General features: G+C 44.7%; 2 protein-coding genes across 3 annotated transcripts; one reads left to right on the forward strand and one right to left on the reverse strand.

Moving 5' to 3' along the window:
* The first annotated feature begins 1,601 nt into the window (after positions 1 to 1,601).
* LOC124692475 (embryogenesis-associated protein EMB8-like) lies at positions 1,602 to 8,057 on the forward strand. Of its 2 annotated transcripts, XM_047225860.1 has the most exons (9): positions 1,602 to 2,050; positions 3,648 to 3,776; positions 5,583 to 5,714; positions 5,997 to 6,139; positions 6,230 to 6,327; positions 6,414 to 6,508; positions 7,133 to 7,186; positions 7,340 to 7,673; positions 7,777 to 8,057. In XM_047225860.1, the coding sequence occupies exons 1-8, from the start codon at positions 1,628 to 1,630 to the stop codon at positions 7,565 to 7,567; spliced, it is 1,302 nt and encodes a 433-aa protein (XP_047081816.1). In that variant the 5' UTR covers positions 1,602 to 1,627; the 3' UTR covers positions 7,568 to 7,673; positions 7,777 to 8,057. The 2 variants fall into 2 exon arrangements, with proteins under 2 accessions (XP_047081816.1, XP_047081817.1); XM_047225861.1 differs by lacking the exons at positions 6,414 to 6,508; positions 7,777 to 8,057 and having other exon boundaries at positions 7,340 to 7,409.
* Positions 8,058 to 9,413: 1,356 nt separating this feature from the next.
* On the reverse strand, positions 9,414 to 10,593 carry LOC124687515 (homeobox-leucine zipper protein HOX24-like). The gene is made up of 2 exons (XM_047221291.1): positions 10,150 to 10,593; positions 9,414 to 10,062 (listed from the first exon to the last, which is right to left on the reverse strand). The coding sequence occupies exons 1-2, from the start codon at positions 10,522 to 10,524 to the stop codon at positions 9,787 to 9,789; spliced, it is 651 nt and encodes a 216-aa protein (XP_047077247.1). The 5' UTR covers positions 10,525 to 10,593; the 3' UTR covers positions 9,414 to 9,786.
* Between the last annotated feature and the right edge of the window lie 6,379 nt (positions 10,594 to 16,972).

The raw sequence follows: 16,972 nt of genomic DNA on the forward strand, positions 1-16,972 counted from the left end.
CGCCGAGCTTCATGTGTGCACCGTCTCGATAGTATCCATACATTCAGGGCAGACGGCGCTCGATAGCTTGTTAGATCCGTTCACATGTCTTAAGATGGCAGTGGCTAGGGTTTCCAGCACTTGGAATCTCCCGCGCAATCTCCCTAACCTTTTGATCGTATGTGAATCCACGTTATATAGGCACCCCCTAGGCACACAATGGTTTTAGCCCCATTATATCATAATTCTAGTACTAGTACACAAATCCAATCAGTTTAGGATTCCTTGTCCCAATACTTGTACTTGGATCAAATCCGACCGAGTTTCGTTTCCCTTAGTCTCAAGTTTGACCAGATAGGCTCAGAACCACTCGGGTATGACTTAACTTTGTGAGATAATATTTTTCCCTTAATACTATAGTTGGTAGCGGCTTCTAACAAAACATAGGACAACTCTAGAATGATGTAAAGTTGGTCCAAAGAATCTAAACAATGTGTCATGTGATGTATTCCCTCTGCCTCACAATAAACGATGTCAAGCTCAATGCAAGTGTTTGCCATCCTTGTTGGGAGCTCGACATCTCCTGTTGATCTTGTGATACAGCTTTTCGAAACCGAGTTAGCTCTTAGCTCAAATCGCATGGACCATATATGCGCAACAACCTCCCTTTTATTCGTTCTTCTGCATCTAAAAAAAAAATCCTTCTTCTGAGATTTTGGCGGACACCGTACCTCCAGCGGTTCAGTCACTTTAAATCGAGAACTGAACATTCAGTTTATAGATTCTGGTGAAACCGAAGACCAAACTGATCATTCTGGTCTAGCATAGTAGCGGTGTAGTCAAACATTTTTTTTTAATGATGAACGGCGGTGCATCCGTAGATCCCCGAGCCCTGGGAAGTCGACCGAGCCACGCCGGAACTCCACGGAGCGCCGAAACCGAAGGGGACTCCCGTCAACGGCAAAACCCAAACCAGCAGCGCCTCCGCCTCCATGACACAACCAACTGGGACCCTGCCACATGTCGGGAATTGGGATTCCCCCGTCCCTCCGTTGCCGGAGCGACCGTCGGAGGGCGAGGAAATCCGGATTCACCGGCGGGAGAGGAGGCTTGACGGGGTGGTTTCAAAGAAACACCATCTCCACTGAAGACGAGGGAGGGGAGACAACCAAGGACGTTCTTGTTTGGTTCGTTGATGGCTTCTCTTCGGGTTGATTAGTGGTAACGTCGTGAGCTTGATGTTCATGGTGCCATCAAACCACGTCCAAAAGAGTAGGAGTTGAAGCCCTAGATCATGTCGTGAGGAATTAGCCTGTAGTTTTTCTTTTCGAATTTCTGTTGCCCTATTTGTTCGCATCTAAGGCAACATTTTGTACATAAACTTTTTTGCCTTCTGTAACATTAAGGCATTTTCCGTAGAAACCGAAGACCAAACTGATCATTCTGGTCTAGCATAGTATGGTGTAGTCAAACATTTTTATTTTTTGATGAACTCCGGTGCAGTGAAAACACTGCCCGGCCAAGGTTTCAATGAACAATGTAATTCCCCACGGCAGCGACGTGCCAACAATCCAACCACAATTTCCTACTGGCTGCTGGGCTCCAAAGGAGTGAGAAGCGTATTCCAAACCCACCAAGCACGAATCCGATGGCCGCGCTACAAATGCCATCCCCATTCGCCGGCCCCGCCAGCCGCTTCGCCCCTCGCCGCCTCCGCTACCTGCTCCTCCCAGCCCCAGCCACCACCATGTCCTCCGTCGCTTCCTCCCAGAACCCCGACCCCGCCGGGGAGCAGCGACCTCTGCTCCCGCACTCGACCCTCGAGATCGCCGGCGCGCGGAGCGGCCTCCTCGCCGGCTTCGACAGCCTCCGCCGCCCCTACCGCGCCTACCCCGTGCTCGCGTCCAACCGCCACGTCGAGACCATCTTCGCCGCCTTCACGCGCTCGCTCCCCGCCGTCACCTTCCGCCGCGAGTGCCTCCGCGCCCCCGACGACGGCGCCGTCGCCCTCGACTGGGTCTCCGCCGACGACCGCGCGCTGCCGCCCGACGCGCCGCTGCTCATTCTGCTGGTATGTATGTTGGTGTTGCCCCTTTCCTTCTCCTGCTGTTGCGCAGTGGACACGACGAAAGCGTGACATTATTCATCGTGAACATATTTCAGTAATAGGGAATTTTGCTGAACATCATTAACTGAGAAAATTATTCCTCCATAACTTTCACCTCAAGGAAACCAAAAGGATGCCGTGAACATGAGTTAAATAAAAAACAAAAATTAGTAGGACTTCCTCTTTCGAAGAGAAATAGGCTATTTCTACATAGGAGAAGTCATGTGCATTGAAAAATGCAAGCACGATTTGAGGAGGGGTTTTTCTCTATTGTAACAAGGACGACGCCCAACCAAACATCTTACTGCTAATCAGTAAAAATAAAAATCAAATGCAAGCACGATTCTAGCACAATTTTGATCATAGTGCAGAGCGGAACACATTGTTATTCTAAATTCATCTTCTGCATTTATCATTTTAATTTAACTTTGTTGCCACCATAGATGACACTCAGCATAAGATCTGCCCAACCAAGCATTTTAGTACTAATCAGTAAAAAAGAAAAAAAACAAATGCTGCCTGTATAGAAACGAGAGGAGCTGCTGCTGCGAGTTTTGGTTAATTATGATATGATCTCTCATATCTGTATAGAGAGGATTTAGTTGCATCTTGCCTCTCATCTCTGTACAGGAGGATTTTGTTGTGCTGCTCAGCTGTGTGCATTCCTGAGACTTTAGTTCCGGAAGTTGGATTGCTAAATAGATCCATGTCGCTGGGCGAAGAGATCTTAGGTGAAATAGGGGTATATTACTACCACAGCACATGGAGAATGAAATATAGCTATGATATAACTGGAGTTTGGTTCAAACAGCGTATGATTTTCCAACTAGCACCATGACTGTACATTAACAATGGGTGAACATACTTATGAAGACGACTGATCAAGCAACAGATACATAAATTAACCATACAACCCATATGATGAACATCATGGATGAATTTGACCCTTATCCCTTACGATAATGTGACAAGGGGAAAAGCTTCTCAGCTTAAAAATCTTTGCTGGATTTTTTTACTTCGTATGTTAGAAGCTTTTTTCCTTCGAACGGATTTGTATGTAGCAGTTCAATTTCCTAATTAGTGAAATTATTCATCATGATCATATTTCAATATTAGGGAATTTCTGAACATCATTAACTGTTCAAGTGCTGGGCAAAGTTAGTCCTCCATAACTTTCACCTCAAGCAAAGAAAAAGGATGCCCTGAAGAGTAAATATTTGCTTTTTTATTAAGCCTTTAGTCGAATACTCAGCATAAGATCTGCCCAACCAAGCATTTTACTACTAATCCATAAAAAAGAAAAATCAAAGGCTTCCACTAGAATATAGGGGATTCTAATACAATTTTGACCATAGTTAAGAGCAGAACACATTGTTCTTCTAAATTCGTCTTCTGCATCTATCATGTTAATTTAACTTTGTTGCAAGCATAGATGACCATTGACATAAACATTTTGTTTCTTGGCACCTCTTTGTCTGCAGTAGTATGTGCATTTACTTGTTGTTTCATGTATGCATAGTTTTTTATTAGCTCATGGCTAATTCTTGATGCTGGGAGTTAGCCCGGTCTCACAGGAGGAAGTCAGGATACATATGTAAGGCATATGCTTTTGAGAGCTAGAAGCAAAGGATGGCGTGTTGTGGTATTCAATAGCCGTGGATGTGCAGGCAGTCCTGTGACTACAGCTAAGGTACTTGTACTTCAATTGTTTTATTTTTTTATGTGGCAAACACAGTTATTGCTCCTGAGAAATTAATTAATATTTGCAATAAAAGGAAAATGTATCTGGAAAAGTAAATTTGCATGAATAGTGCAAACCTGTTCGCTCTCATCTTGGAATTTCACATAAGCAATGAAGCACAAAAAAACATGTGAATGTATCGTACCAAAGCAAACAACCTAACGGCCCTACTATTGCTCTCGCTTGTTGCCGCCATAATCTCACTGCATGCAGTGCGTGTTTTGCCCGCTCCATTTTTCTCTCGTGAAGCTAAGACAGGGAATAGATAGTGACAGGTCATACTAATATAAAACAGGATCATTCAGTATGTTATTCTGGAAGCTTGCCAGGTTTCATGTCCCCCAAAATGTCTCCAATCCAATAGTAACTAGTGCCTTTCCTTGCTTTCTTAATGTGTTTAACTACCGAACAAACAATTGTTTTATGTACACATCAAAGGCGCACCTTGCCACATTCCAGACAAACAATGCCATTGGGCAGGTAGAAAGTAGGTGTTCAATAGTTTTCTCTTGATCACTCAAATGCCAGTATTTATCCCCACCTAAACCTGTTTTTATTAAAACATCTTTAGAAAAAATGCTTTTCTTAAACACAACCATGTAAAAGGGACGTACCCAGTGCTGAGAGCTCCCGCACTGTGCGGGGTCTGGGGAAGGTGTTAGTGGCAAGCCTTACCCTCACGAAGTGCAATGTGAGGAGACCGCGACTCGAACCTGGGACCTCTCGGTCACAGGCGGTGAGGCTCTACCGCTGCACCAGGCCCGCCCTTCATTTTCACAAACAAACTTATGTGGAAAGTCCAATCTTTCAGTTTTATATGATATAACACTTTTCAGAGCTCTGTTAAAGGGAACTGACAGTTAAGCACTTAATGTTAAGCATCCAAATTACCGAATCAGCTCTATCCATCCATCCATGTCATGCCAACGCTGTTATGTTTAACTTGTCCCCATATTTGCTAAGTATTCAAAACAGATGTACTTTAGTCTTGGAATATTTTTGTAGTGCCGCAGAGTATTATTACTCCATTTATCCTCTCAAAATTATGTTCTTTTCCATTTTCCTTCTATACTATGCAAAATTTATAAAACACTCTACACAATAGCAGCTTGGAAAAACTTACTTTATTTGGTATTAAACCAAGTCCACATGTAAAGGAATCATATGTTAATTTGCATCCAGTGTGATAATGTAGCCTTCACTTCAGAACTTACTAATTACTATATGGCTGAAGGTTATTTGAGCTTTTCTTAGGAGTAAGAGCGTATGACATCAGCAAGTTAGGTACCAAAAGCTCCATCAAAACCTGCTGATTGGTATGAATCTCATGAACAATGTCTAGTTCCTAAGGCTATGTTTGGTACTCAGACTCAGACAATGGCTTGAAAAATAGGTTATTAGGTTTACATGTGTATGATATTTCCTCTTACCTTTTTACCCTTAAAAGTAGTGTGTCATGTGTCCGTAAACTTAGTGGCATCTTCTAGCTGACTTAATCTTTAGTACAGGCATATTCAAATGTTGTCTGCGAAGTGCTGACACTGTTCTTTCTGGTTATCAGCAATGGTCCGGCCTCTTGGTACTCAGTTGATGAGGGGACCTAGGAAGTAACAGAATGTCTTAATACATAGCATAACGAAGCATAGAAATATAGAAACTAAAGAAAATAGCTATTTAAGAAACAAATAAAGCTGAAACGCTTCAAGAACATCCTAGCTTCTAAATATGTTGACACTTATCCTCTTACATGAACAGTTCTATTCTGCTTCATTTACTGGAGATCTCCGTCAAGTAGTCAATCATGTTTTGGCCCGTTACCCTGAGTGTGATATCTATGCTGCTGGCTGGTCACTCGGAGCAAATATTCTTGTGCGCTACCTTGGTGAGGTGAGCTCTGTACTCAGTGATATAAAAGTTTACAGTTCTACTCAATATTAGAACATTTTTCCCTTGTCCATTGTCATGTTCAGTAAAGTTATACTTCACTTAAGTCCTTTTGCAACAAATCATGCTTAGTTAACATAGATATGCCAATATGCACTCCGCTCCTCTTTGAGTATCAAAGTGATTAGCATTGCACCAACTCCTTTTTATCCCTATATAAAATTGATCTAAAAGGTCTATTTCCTCTGCATGTCCATAACCTACTCAGTAATTTCTTGTTTCCAGGAGACTGATAAGTGCTCTCTTTCTGGAGCAGTGTCCATGTGCAACCCGTTTGATTTGGTAATTGCAGATGAAGATTTCCACAAAGGGTTCAACAACATCTATGATAGAGCACTTGCTAACTCTCTCAGGGCCATATTTAAGAAGTATACCTTATTGTTCACCTTTCCTCCAATCTAATTAGTTTCACGCCTCTTTTCAAACACTTAATTTTTTTGGAACTTACCAAAATTTAGGCATGCGCTGCTTTTTGAAGGACTGGACGGCGAATACAACATACCAAAGGCAGCCAATGCAAAAACCGTTAGAGATTTTGATGAAGGGCTAACCCGAGGTTAGCAGTGACCTCAATCTGAAATGATATATTTTTAGTTTCTACCATTGGCACACTACACTTAAAAGACACTTCAATTGTGGCAGTTTCATTTGGTTTCAAGTCAGTGGATGATTATTACTCGAACTCAAGCAGCTCAGATTCCATCAAGAATGTTTCCATACCCTTATTATGCATACAGGTGAAGCTACCAGTTCTTTATGCTGCACTAGTGCATTCGGAAACAACAACAACTATCTAACTACTTCGGTTAAGATTATGCCAATATGCTATTATGATTTACTTAGAACTATGACTAAAGGTTTACTTGAAGCTGTTAAAATAGTGAACCAGGAATATGGAAATGCACACTAATTCATGGCCTTTTGGCCTTATAATCAAAATGCAAGCTGGAGATACATTTCAATGCTTCTCAGTGTCTTGCAATCTTAGAAGCTTAAGTCGATCAGAGTTGGTACTATAAGTGGGATGTGACATCACAAGACATTTTTTAGATAGCACCAGACATGATATTTCACTCCTTAAGCTGCATATGTTGCTTCAAATTGATAGTTCGAAATTCATACCATGATCATGCAATACGCAAACAAGTAATACATGAAGACCCAATTCACATTCATGGGCTGTACAGTGACTTCAAAATTACTACCACCTGTTTTGTACACAAGTCTGTTAGTAGGTTTTTTAAAGCACCACTACCTTTTGGTGTCAAGTCACCATGAAAGTAATGCCATACATTGATATATTGGACATGTTCAGTTTGCACTTTTGTATAAAACTTTAATGCTAGCTCTGTTATGTGCAGGCAGCTAATGATCCAATTGCACCATCTAGGGGAATTCCTAGAGAAGATATCAAGGTATTTTCTGATTGCAGTACACACTCCTTTCTCACCTATTGGTATCTTGCATGACCGAATTCGGGCAACATACCAACATGTCTGCTTCATAACTACTGCTGATATTGGCCCTGAAACGACTTAAAAGGGTCTTGTTTTTTTCTATTATTTCAGGCAAATCCGAACTGTCTACTGATAGTCACACCACAGGGTGGTCATCTTGGATGGGTAGCAGGTGACGAAGCTCCATTTGGATGTCCTTGGACTGATCCCATAGTAATGGAGTTTCTAGAACATGTTCAGAACGAAAAGAGCTCAACTACCAAGAATAGCAACCAATATGAGCAGCAGAGTGTTCCACAGACATCAGGACCCCATGTGTCCGTGCATGTACAGAGATAGTGAAGACCGCCATTTTCAGAATGGTTGAAGTTGTAGCATACGCATAGTTAGGCCTTCAGATTCTGTTCTGTAGCCGAAATGTGCTACATTGCTCCACAAGGCAAAGGTATATGGTTGATTCTATGCCCTCCGTTTGGTTCCTTAGCATGCAGCTTCATTTTTTTTCTCTGTTCTTCTATTGATACGTTCTAAATTTCTTACCTCTGCAGGTTCTACCTTCGGCAGCTTGTGAACACCTAAAATATGGTGTTGGTAATCTATTGCTGGCTCTCAGGTTACTGAAATTTCGACCTGGAGCATTTATTTTCCATTTGAAAGGCATGTTGTATGAAACTGTATCATGTTGTATGTAGTATTCCAACCACATTCATCCATGTAAGTAGGCCTATCCTATAAGTGTTGTCATACTAATCCCATGGGTATAGACCTATTCGCCTACACACAGGCTGAACACTTGAACAGCATAGTTCCAAAATTACCGCTGAAACCACCAAGTTTCTAACCGTGTTTTTGAGCGGCAACTTTGGACACCTCAAAACTGGAACACTAGTGTAGCTTGAACAGATGATCAGAAGGTAAGAGTCTCCCCTCCCCCCAATCCCAACACATCACAATCAGTACGCAACTACGCATGCCTTGTCATTATGTTTGGGTTATGTTTTGGTTGTACTGGAGTTCGGAAAGGAAAGTTCAACGGACAAGTATGTTATGTTTAAACGCTGCTTCACCCTAGGTTTTGGGGCTTCGTCAAGGATTGGATGAGTCTCCATGCCCTCGATCTCCGAAATTGGGCAACTCTCTCAATCAAATCTTGGTGGCACAAGATGTCGGGAACAAGGGTGTGTTCTGCAACAAGCGCGCGGGTGCCAATCTTTTTAGTGAAATCATGCCAGGAGAGTTGTACCAGATGTAATCTTTTATTTTTGTTGAGCAAGCTCCTTAATTAATAGACAGGGGCGAAGTCTTTATCGTCGTTTCAAAAAGAATTTAAATGTTTCGAATCTATCCATTCACTGGAGAAATCTCAACCAGCTGATCAAGCATGCCAATCTAGAACCAAGCGATCAGCTGGTTCTCTTCTCATATCAACATCGAGTTTCTCCTTGCAACCTTGCTTCTCCTTATGAAAACACTACCATCGGTATCAGACCGAGTGAAGTGTCTAGTCGAGCTAGGCAGTCCTAGTCGGCCACGAACAATTCCTACTCGTGGATAACATGACTCTTATATAAATTAGAATATCTGGACGCTTCTGATCTGGTCTCAGCGCGCGTCGCTCTCTCTCGGTCAGTGACAGTGCGTCGTTTCCACCACCCGTTCGGCCGCCGGGCCACGCATCCAGAACTTCCTTTTCGTCGTCGCCGAACCGTCCTCTCCCCCGGTGACAGCCGCGCGCCTCCCTCCCGCGTCATTTTCCCGCTGCCCTTTTCCTCGTCTTTGAGCGGAGCTCCGCGCGACGGTGCGCCGAGACGAACGAATGATCGATCGACACGCTCGGTGGCGTCCAAAGGAGCAACAATTGACTACAGATCGCACCCCGTGGTGCGGCGACAGCGGCTTGCGAGCTTTGCCCCCGACGACGGCGACGTCTCTCTTGTCGTCCATTCCATCCCGGGGCCCGGGCGCATCGTCCGTTCGTGCTGTGCTGGATCCATGGCCTGCAGTAACACGAGCGCGAGAACACAAGAACGGCTGCTCAGCGAGGAGCGGCAGCGCCGGCGCACTTCTAGAGGTTGAAGATGAAGGACATCTTAAAAAATTTGTTGTAATTTTCCGTTTTGTTGAGATGGTTTATACTGTTTGATGTTTATCTTAATGCTGGGGTGCTGATTCATTCTAGGCGGGTAACTGTAGTTTTGTTTCGAGCGACGGCGCGCGCGATATGAACCGTACATGAGTGACACACCCAGATCGACGCGGCACGTCGGAGCGGCCTGCGGCCATTTACACGGACACTCGACGAAGACAACGACCGTCTACCGGCCGGCGGCCGCGCGCATGCATGTAGATTGCATCGCTTCTTCTCTGTTTGCCCCGGCCGCTTGCATCCCTCCCTAGGCTGCCTGCTGATATTTCTTCTACCACTACATCTAACCCGATTGATGTGGTCGCCGGAGCCCGGATCGATCAGCCGGCTGAGCGAGCTCGCAACAACTAAGACGTACGTACATATACAGGCACACGAGACGAGTACACAGAGATTTATGCAGATCGCTGATTCACGCTACCGCGTTCCACTCCAGCACAGGCCATGTCGTCTCCCACAGCTCCGGCGTGGCGCAGAACGGCTCCTGAAGTCCACCCCCGTACGCCAGGTGGTCGTCCTCGTACCATCCCGCGGCCGAGTCCTCTGAGACGTCCGCCTCCGTCGCCCCGCTCTCCACGAGGCAGCAAACGTTATTCCTCTTGTCGTCGTCCACCTCGGCGACGGCGCCGCCGTCGGAGCTGGCGCTCTGGTCTTGCCGCTCGTTCAGCCTCCCCTTCAGCTCTTCCAGCTGCGGACCGACCGAGCAGACATAGTTAGCATCATGCGAGCTACTCGATCGACACGATCATGGAGGATGGCATGCATATGCATGTACCTGCGCGGCGAGCGTGAGCTTGTCCTGCTTGAGCGCCTCGACCCGGGCGCGGAGGTCGTCGTAGTGTTCCCGCAGCTCGGCGAAGTCCTGCTCGAGCTGCTTGGACCGCCACCGCGCGCGCTTGTTCTGGAACCAGATGGCCACCTGCCGCGGCTGCAGCCCCAGCTCCCGCGCCAGCGCCGCCTTCTCCCGGGGCTCCAGCTTGGCCCGCCGTGACTGGAACGTGCTCTCCAGCGACCGCACCTGCTCCTCCGTGAACCGCCGCTTCCTCTCCCCGCCGCCGCTCAGCTGCGGCTGCTGCAGGAACTGGCCGTGCCCGTCGTCGGCGTCTACCGGCGGGGCGCCGAACATGTAGAACTGGCAGTCGCTCTCCATTGCGTAGCCGTCGTGCGCGGTATCGAATCGGCAAAGACGGACTCCACTTAAACTTAAGCTAGCGCAGCCGCAGGCGTGCTGTAGTGTTGCTGGGGAGGTGGTGCTCCGGCCGGGTTTTATACCGGCGCACGAGCCCCGGCCGGCGGGATGCTCACACGTGGCGCCACGCTTCCCGACCAAAGCTCGTAGGCCCTCCATCGCTTTACGCGGAGTGCCAGGTGTTAGCGCGTCGGGCCAGTGGGCCGAGCCCGGATGCACGGAATGGTTATCCGTCTCGAGATTGGTTTGGGCTCTACCGCCGCGCCGGACACGTGGTGCGCGCGCCATAGCTGGAGTGCGAGATCCTCTCTCGTTTTGGCAAGAACTTTGTTCAACAAGAAAGGTTCGACGAATGGCTCGATTCTTGAGAGGCCAGTCGGCATAGCCACGTCAATCTTCAAATCAAAGGCTACGTACGTAGGAGCTATGCTAGCTAGGTAGACAGCGTCCATGTCGATAGGCCCAGCTTCTCCCGAAAGATATGCCGATGTGGCTGGGAGGCTTGTCACGTTAGAGCAAGTACAATAGAGTCCAGTCAGCTGACTATAAGACATTAAATAATATATTTTAGATGAGTTGGAGGAGAGAGAAGAGGAGAGAGAAGAGAGGTGGGCTACTATGCAATAGCCAGCTTCTTAGACGTGCTCCTAGGCACCTTGTGAGAGTGAAAGGTGGGTCATATATTAGTAAAGTACTACATTCTTATAGCCAACTATTATACATGTTAGATATATGATGACTACAAATGATATGACATCTTGTTATAGCCAACAGTTGGCTATACTATTGGAATTGCTCTTAGACCAAGTACAATAAGTTAGCTGACTATAAGGATTAAAATAATATATTTATGTCTAGTTGGAGAAGAGAGAAGAGGTGAGAGAATGTAAGTGGGCTCTCATGCAAGAGCTAGCTCTAGCACGTGCTTCTAGGCAAGTTGTGCCAATGACGGGTGGGTTATCCATCAAGAAAATAGTGCATTCTTATAGTCAACTATTATACTTATTGGTTACAAGTTGGCTATAGATAACATGATATCTTGCTTATAGCCAACAACATGCTAGACTATTGGAGTTGCTCTTACCCAGGGACTCGCCGTTCTCTTGCTTTAGAGATGTCTGCTCTAGGTAGGGGTGTCTGATACTCGTAGATTGCTTGATCGAATGAGATTCGGTGTGTACTTATATTTTTAGTGCGCGGCTTTAGGAGGGAGTGCCGCGAAGTCAGTTTGGCTGTTGTTATAATAGGACATGTTGGTTTTCGATTACATGGAAAAGATAGTTACGAAGAATGTCATGGCGGCTGAGATGTGAGATCTAGTAATGGCAGACTAGGAGAAATTTGCTTGGTGTTTCACTTCTTGCAGCAGCGGCATCGACAAATGAGTGGCAATTCGGAGGAGTACATAGACGCGAGAACCCAATGCCTGACTTTAATTAGTCATGACTCACAATGTTCTTGTTGAAGGCATTGTTTTGAGAAGGTGGAATTTGCTCCAGAGTGAAAGTTCGAGATCTGATCTTAATTGGTTGTGTCTATCAATAGCTTTCTTAAAGACATTGTTTTGTGAGCTCCGAGTGTTGTCTTGGCAATGGTTTGTGTCGCAGTTACAAGGTTTTGATCACCATAGCAGGATCTTTTGTTTTTATTTGTTCCTTTTCTTTTTTATAGTAGGGTTGTGTGCATCCGTAATATCTTTAGGACATTTCATTGTTGCACAGCCTATGTGCAATTGGTATCTGCGTGATATCAATATATTTCCTTTGTCGAAAAAGCTAAGGGGTAGCCGTGCCATGAATTAACTGCTCGATGGAGAGCTGAAATTGTGTGGAGGTCACATGTTTATCCTTGGATTACAATTGTTAGAGTTAGAAAGCTCAGGGCTCAACCAATTTGGGACACGAATTTTTTTCGTTTTGGTTCGTTTCAATCGGCCGGGACATCTTTGTCCGTTTAGGTTGGCGGGCAGCCCAGTGGCTCGACACATTTGGTTCGGCCTGGCCATTTTGATTGATTTTTCTCTTTTATTAACTCAAATGGCTCTTATGTATTAAAAACATAATGATGCAACCAAATAAATTTAAGTAGCGTACATCCAAATATACCTAGCCCACATGTGTAGTTCACAGTTAAACAAACAAAATTATATGGGATGATCGATGACTATTTCTCGTGGTCTACCAATGACCATTGATGCTCAACCAAATCCATTTGACGACGATTGTGAATGTGGCGATCACGGAATTTAGTGTGCACATGGAGAAACTCCTAAAACGTAGAAGCCCAGGCGCTGGCTCAACCAACTCGCATTGAAGTTGTCATCTTTGGTCATGGATGCATGTAGCATCCCGCTCTAGCTCAACGATCATGTTGTGCATGATCACACAAGCGGTCATCACCTCCCACATGGTCTCAAGGTTCCATATTTTAGCAGGGTGACGAAAAATAACCCACAAAGATTGGAGCACATCAAATTCCCGCTCCATATCTTTTTCGCAAGCCTCTTACTGTTTCACAAACCTCTTCTCTTTCTCGGTTGCAGACTCATGGATAGTCTTCACAAGTGTGGCCCAATTAGGATAGGTGTCATCAACTGGATAATATGGCTTGTCGTGTGTATTTTCATTCATCTCATAGTGAACCACTGTAGCATTGCATTTTACAAGCCTGGAGAATACCGAAGACCGATGTGCATGATATGCAACAAGGTTGTGTTGGAGGAGGGAGAGGAGAGAGTTTGTTCCTGCTTGCTTGTGTGCCACTGATAATTACGGTCACGAATGGGTTGCCATGGCCAGCATGGTTTGTTTGCGTCATGCCGCTGGGTTGGGGTTTTGCCTTTCCCATGTTCGTTTGACTTGGTCCACATGAGATGCCTTATCTCATGTCCGACAAACGACAAGACGCCGGCATCGCCTCCTCTGCCGAGTCGGGGGTAGTACTACATGTCGTCGTCAACTTGTTCTTCGGTGGGCGGCCGACGTCGCCCTACCTATGGCGGCTCAGGCCGGCCTTGTCGTCGCCGAGGTCAACGAAAAGGCCGAGGCACCGTGCATGCTCCCACGCCTCCTTGTTTTCCTCGGCCTTGAACCACGCCAACGAAAACTCAAGGCTCGCTGGTGGTACATCCTCGAAGCAGGTGCACATGGCCATCCTTAAGCATGAGAACTCCTCCAAGTCGTCATCGTCGCAGAGTGCAATCTAGCTCACGAAAGACACTGACGGTTGCCACTCTAGCTCCTCATGCTTCACCGCGCATGGTGTCGATCTCCTTCTTCGGCTTAACGAGGTGTAGGCAGCCGCGTGGCGGCAACTATGGACGCGGAGCCCGCGGTTCACGGATGAGAAAGGTGATGGGATTCGTAGCATAGAAAACAAAAAAATTCCTACTGCAAGAACAAAACCAAGCCAAGATGCAATCTAGAAGATGGTAGCAACGAGGGGATCACGAGACTAACCCTTGAAGATTTCCAAAGCCTACGAGATTAGATCTCGTTGTTGCAGAAGATGATCACCTGCCGCTTTCAAAAGCGCGTAGAAGATCTTGACAGTGCCACAGTCGGGCAACACCTCTGTACTCGGTCACATGTACGGTGTTGATGACGACGTCCTTCTCCCCGTTCCAGCGGGCAGCGGATGTAGTAGATCCTCCTCGGAATTCCGCCAGCACAACGGCGTGGTGGCGGCGGTGGTGGAGAAATCCTGCAGGGCTTCGCCGTAGCCGTGCAAGAGAGAGGAGGAGGAAGGGGCAGCTAGGGTTTGGGGAGAGGGGGCAAGGGATGCGACTTGTGCACCTCTTGGGGCTCCCCTTGCCCTCCTTTTATAGGTGGAAAAGTTCCTTGGGTTGTCCAAGACCTGCCCCCAAAGTTTGGGAGAGTTCCGGTAGGTTTCTGTCAGCCGAAACCTACTAGAACTAGGACTCTTTTGCCAAATCCGAATCTGCTTTAGGAGAAACTTCTTAACCCTTAAGGAAAACATGGATACACCTATTATGGAACCCTCCAGACTTCCTTAGACAGCCCGGGTCGTCCCGGACACTTCCGGAACCTTCCACAATATTCCGAACTATTCCGGTCCTTCCAAAACCTTCTAGAAGCTCCGGTCAAAACACCGGACTTTTTCCGAACCCGGAAAATGACCTCCCATATATGAATCTTATTCTCCGGACCATTCCGAAACTCCTCGTGATGTCTTGGATCCCGTCCGAGACTCCGAACAAAATTCGAACTCCATTCCATATTCCATATCTACTTAAAACGACATCAAACCTTAAGTGTGTCACCCTACGGTTTGTGAACTATGCAGACATGGTTGAGACTTCTCTCCGACCAATAACCAATAGCGGGATCTGGAGATCCATAATGGCTCCCACATATTCAACGATAACTTAGTGATCGATTGAACCATTTACATACGATACCGATTCCCTTTGTCACGCGATACTCTACTTGTCCGAGGTTCGATCATCGGTATCACGATACCTTGTTCAACCTCGTTACCGACAAGTACTCTTTACTCGTACCGTGGTATATCATCTCTCGTGAACTATTCACATGCTTGCAAGCTAATCAGACGATATTTCAGCGAGAGGGCCTAGAGTATATCTATCCGTCATCGGGATGGACAAATCCCACTCTTGATCCATATGCCTCAATTCACACTTTCCAAATACTTAATCACATCTTTATAACCACCCATTTACGAAGTGGCGTTTGATGTAATCAAAGTACCCTTCCAGCATAAGTGATTTACATGATCTCATGGTCGAAGGACTAGGTAACTATGTATCGAAAGCTTATAGCAAATGAACTTAATGCCGTGATCTTATGCTACGCTTAATTGGGTGTGTCCATTACATCATTCATCAATGACATAACCTTGTTATTAATAACATCCAATGTTCATGATCACGAAACCATGATCATCTATTAATTAACAAGCTAGTTATACAAGAGCCTTACTAGGGACTCCTTGTTGTTTACATAACACACATGTATCAATGTTTCGGTTAATACAATTATAGCATGGTATGCAAATATTATCATAAACACAAAGATATATTATAATAACCATTTTATTATTGCCAAAACTCCAACAGTCTCCCACTTGCACTAGAGTCAATAATCTAGTTTACATTTGTAAAGATATAACACCTTGGCCTTCCGGTGCTTTATCATGTTTTGCTCACGGGAGATGTTTTAGTCAACGGATCTGACATGCTCAGAAACGTATGTATTTTTTAATTCATTTGCGTCTCAACGCATCACTCATTTTCCAAATGAGTCGGCATTAAGTATGTTTGGTCTTCTGGTGGAACCTTAATTCCGCGGTCTGAAATATGTCACTAATATTGTCATACACAATATAGCTTCAAAGTTCTGACACTATCGGAACTACACCAAGTTCTCAAAGAACTCTTCGACTTAAACATCCTCAATCATTGTCAAAACAATGACATACTCTACCTTCATTTGTAGAATCCGTCACAATATTTAGTACTCATCTAAATCTAGTATAGATTTCTTCTAGCTCATTGTGCTACCTTTTAATCAACACTTATCCTAATTGAGATTTGAAATTTATTTTTATATGTGACCAAACTAATATCGGTGCAACACCTTACATCGATTTGTTTGTCATTACCCCATATAAAACAATATATATATATATCCTTGGTTCTTCTAAAGTACACAGGGATATTCTTACTGTTTGTCCAATGATCATCACATGAATCATTCTGGTATATGATCCTAACCTTTTAGAGCACACGACATCTGATTTTGTACATATTATTCGTGATCTAAAATCACTCATGTGTTTTTACTCATCGAGTGTCAAATACACTCAAGTCTTGTTAAACCTTCACATGAAAAGAACACCTTCTTAATATTTCTATGTTGAACTACTTCAATATCCATTCTATGTACTTTGATTTAAACTTATTATGTGTTTCAATCTATCTTCATAGATCTTGACACTAAATATGTTTCAGTCCATATTCTTTCATTGAAGTTAATTCTCAATGAAACTTTTTATAATCAAGTATATAATTACATCATTTATAACCAACTATATGTCATCTACATAGAGTATTATAAATATGTCTCAGCGCTCCCACTTAATTTCTTGCGAATGCAAGCATCTTCATCGTTTCTGAGGAAATCAAAAACTCTTTGACTTTTTCATCCGGTGAAGATTCCAACTCCGCGATACTCACTTCATCCAATTGAAGTTCGTATACCTATCTAGTATTCCACGGACTAGCAAAACTCTTGGTTGTATCTTGTATACACCTTTAATACACACTTCTGCTAAGTAATGTATTTTGCCATCCTACTATCATATCTCATAAAAGAAATATGTAGCGATTACTAGAATAATCCACATAGACTATAAGCATTGCTACGGA

Source organism: Lolium rigidum, chromosome 2, assembly GCF_022539505.1.
Source record: "Lolium rigidum isolate FL_2022 chromosome 2, APGP_CSIRO_Lrig_0.1, whole genome shotgun sequence".
NCBI lineage: Eukaryota > Viridiplantae > Streptophyta > Magnoliopsida > Poales > Poaceae > Lolium > Lolium rigidum.